The sequence below is a fragment of the Balaenoptera ricei genome, chromosome 2 (assembly GCF_028023285.1).
Source record: "Balaenoptera ricei isolate mBalRic1 chromosome 2, mBalRic1.hap2, whole genome shotgun sequence".
Taxonomy (NCBI): domain Eukaryota; kingdom Metazoa; phylum Chordata; class Mammalia; order Artiodactyla; family Balaenopteridae; genus Balaenoptera; species Balaenoptera ricei.
Window position 1 is genome coordinate 112,882,841 of NC_082640.1, and position 3,312 is coordinate 112,886,152.

At 42.1% G+C, this 3,312-nt stretch overlaps 1 gene segment (V, D, J or C); it reads left to right on the forward strand.

Moving 5' to 3' along the window:
- Positions 1-517: 517 nt before the first annotated feature.
- Positions 518-1,324, forward strand: LOC132359568 (T cell receptor alpha variable 4-like). The segment is given in 2 exon segments: positions 518-600; positions 1,029-1,324. Coding segments are annotated over 2 exon segments (336 nt in total).
- Positions 1,325-3,312: the final 1,988 nt, after the last annotated feature.

The window sequence follows — 3,312 nt, forward strand, 5'->3', positions numbered from 1 at the left end:
GGGTGTCAAGAGATGAAAGGTCCAGTTCTGATGGTCTCATTTGCTCTTTTATGGAATAAGATTAAGATTCCATTTCATCTGACATAGGAATCAATGGGGGATTTCTGGGCATGAACTTCTAGGTCAGATGGGTTATTCTCAGAGCTCCATGAGTATGAGACTGGCTACAGTAGATGACCACCTTTTGGGACTGTGGAAAGTTGATGGGGAATAAGGAGCCCAACGGAATCTACCCTCTGATATATTTGTTTCATTCAGACTAAATCTCTAAAGGGTTAGACCTAAGCAAAGATCTAAAAGGAAATCAGACTGCTATGCTGTTGTGCTGGAAGTTTTTACCCTCTATTCTTCTTCCTGAGTGCTCAGTTGAACCTTGAAGGGAAGCCCATTCTGAGGCGCCATCACCCTGCTATTGGCTTGCTTCTGGGGACAGCCCTAGGTGAGAGCTGCTAGTGTGGGCTCTGGCAGGTGCTGCTGTGCCTCGTCCCTGGTTCATATCCCTGGTCCAGGCTCAGACTCAGCAACAGAGCCTGACCCTGGGTCCTGGTTTACACTAGAATATGAGGCATTTGACAAGACTGACTGTGCTCCTGATCTTGGGTGAGTTATTTTGGGATTAAGAGGAATTGGCACATGGGTCTGGACAGGGATCTGCAACCTTGCCTGCTACCATTGCTCTTTATCTGATATGTTGAGAGATGGCTTTGGGGTCCTATTTTTCTCCAGGCTGTTGTTCCTTGGCATTTATGTGAGGGGTGAGAGCCATAAAGATATTCTGGATTATTGAGCTCTGGTCCATCAGGGGAGGAAGAAGTTAGACCTGCCACTTCTGTTCATGTGTTCCTGGGATTCCTCAGAATAAATATTAAAAAAAATTTGTCCTGAAACACAAATGAGAAGTAAATTGTGTGTGTCTCTGTATGGTGGGAAGGTAGGGGATTTACTTGAGAAAGAACCTGGAGGGTGCTGAGTTGGACCTTCAATTCGGTTTCAGGATAGGAACTAATGTTGTGTTCTGACTTCCACAGGTACTTTGAGTCTTGCTAAGACCATCCAGCCCATCTTCATTGACTCATATGAAGGACAAGAAGTGAACATATCCTGTAACCACACCAACATTGCTACAGATGACTATATCTTCTGGTACCGACAGTTCCCCAACCAGGGACCACAATTTGTCATTCAAGGATATAAGACAAACATCGCAAATGAAGTGGCATCTCTGTTTATTCCTACTGAGAGGAAGTCCAGCACCCTGAGCCTGCCCTCCGCTGCCCTGAAAGACGCTGCTGTGTATTACTGCGTCGTGAGTGACACACAGTGAGACAGGTGGAGCTGCACCTGTTCAATATCTCCCTGTGGGGTGGGAGTCACAGCCCGGGGGAATCCCAAAAGTAGTACTTTCCAAAGAGTTTATTTTGCTTTATTATTTTCAGAAGGTATTAGTAAATCTATGTATTACTTTACTGTTTTAAAAAATTTTGATCTTATCTTTAAAATAGGTATTCCATTTACATGGTCTAAAATTCATCCTATTATTGTCTCTGAGCTGCTCAATTATACAAAATGAAGCAATCTATGGTACCTATACTATTGTTGCTTAGCTCACTGGTGTCCCTCAGTTTGTGCACATACACACGCACACACACACACACTATGCACACACACACTACACACCCTTACATGCACATTGCATGCTGTCAGTTTGGACAACATGCTTCTCAGCTTTTGAAAAATTCAGCCCAAGTGTCAGATTATTATTTATTGTCATATGCATTTTGAACATTTCTTTGTTATTTCAAGCATCTGCAAGATGCTTTCCAAGTCTCCTCTGAGTTTAGATCTTTTACTCTCTGTTGCCCCTCTTTCACTTTTCTTTTGTCCCACTCACCTGTTATGGATGGTATGGCAAAGAGAATGGAGATGATGGTGGGGGCAGGGTGGAAGAGTTTTTTGCTTCTAATTGGTATGATAGACTATTTTTGCAGTATATTAAGCAGAAACATAGGGATTCTGGGTCATTGTCACTTTTCAGAGTTGGGTCCTTTGGGGGCCAAAGGGAGACAAGAATAATGACAAAGTTCCTGGGAATCTTGCTAGTGAGCCAGTAGCTTAATTAGGACTGTGAGGATATTATTATTAATTTTTTTTGGTGGGGGGCTAGTTTCTGATTTTGGCAACAGGGAATGCAACACTTGATGATATTTTCTATTGAGACTGACAGGGCTACACCATGGCATGAGAGAGTATTTCCATGTAGCTCATCTTAGGGTTTGGTAGGGAAGCAGTATTGTGGAAAATCAAATAGCGACAGAGCATTAGAGTCCATAAACTCATCTCCTTTGGTTAACATCTTTCTAAACATGGTTGAGGAACCTGCAGAAGGTGGAACAGAGTGCTGGGTCTCTGAATGTTTAGGATGTAGCCAGCGCTTCTGTCAACTTCACTTAAGAAGACCACAATTTCTAGTACTTCTTGTGGTACAGGTAATATCCTGGAAAAGCCTAGGGTTTCTTATTCCCATAAGCTCAAATGGAGAAAAAAGAGAAAAGAAGATTCATAGCATTTGAACAAAGACAAGACACCTACAGACTCATATACCTACATCTGCGTGGCAAGTTCACAGTCATTCCCAAGTGCCTGGAGTCTCTGCCCAAACCAGCCGCAGAGGGTCCACCTACATTCCTGACATGAGAATTGAGAGGGTCGTGTAGAGGGGAATCTCTGTAAGGTTTCTATCTACTTATGAAAATAAATACACATATCATATTTGAGAGGCTGTGTGTGATTAACTAAGGAAGATGTTAGACTATTCTGTAGATAAATGATCCACAAAAGAAAATTATAGGTGGAATATTGGCCTGGGTAAATCTTCAAAATATTTTCTATCCACATTGGCGTTTCATCCCACCCTTCTTCATCAGATCACAGTTGAATGATGCCTTGGTTATAGTCTAAAGGAAAAGAGCTTTGTCTCAGAGATGAAGAAACCAGAAATATGGTCCATGTTCTTTCAAGGGGTCACTGGCTATGGGGAAACAACACAGTTAGGTTTAATTTTAAGTTCTAGTTTTATAAACAGGAATCTGCATGTTGAACATTTTGGAATAATAGCCACTGAGTGATGGTTGAAAGAGCACTGGGGTTAGAAGTAGTAAGTTATCATTCTAGTTGTGCTTCATCTTTGCTACCTGCCCTTGGGTAGCAAAACAGTGGAAAAAGAATAAGCTCTGGAGCCAGGCATTCCTGGGTTTGAATCTGAGATCTGTTACTCTTAAGAGTTTGACCTTGATGAAATACTTATGGTATCTG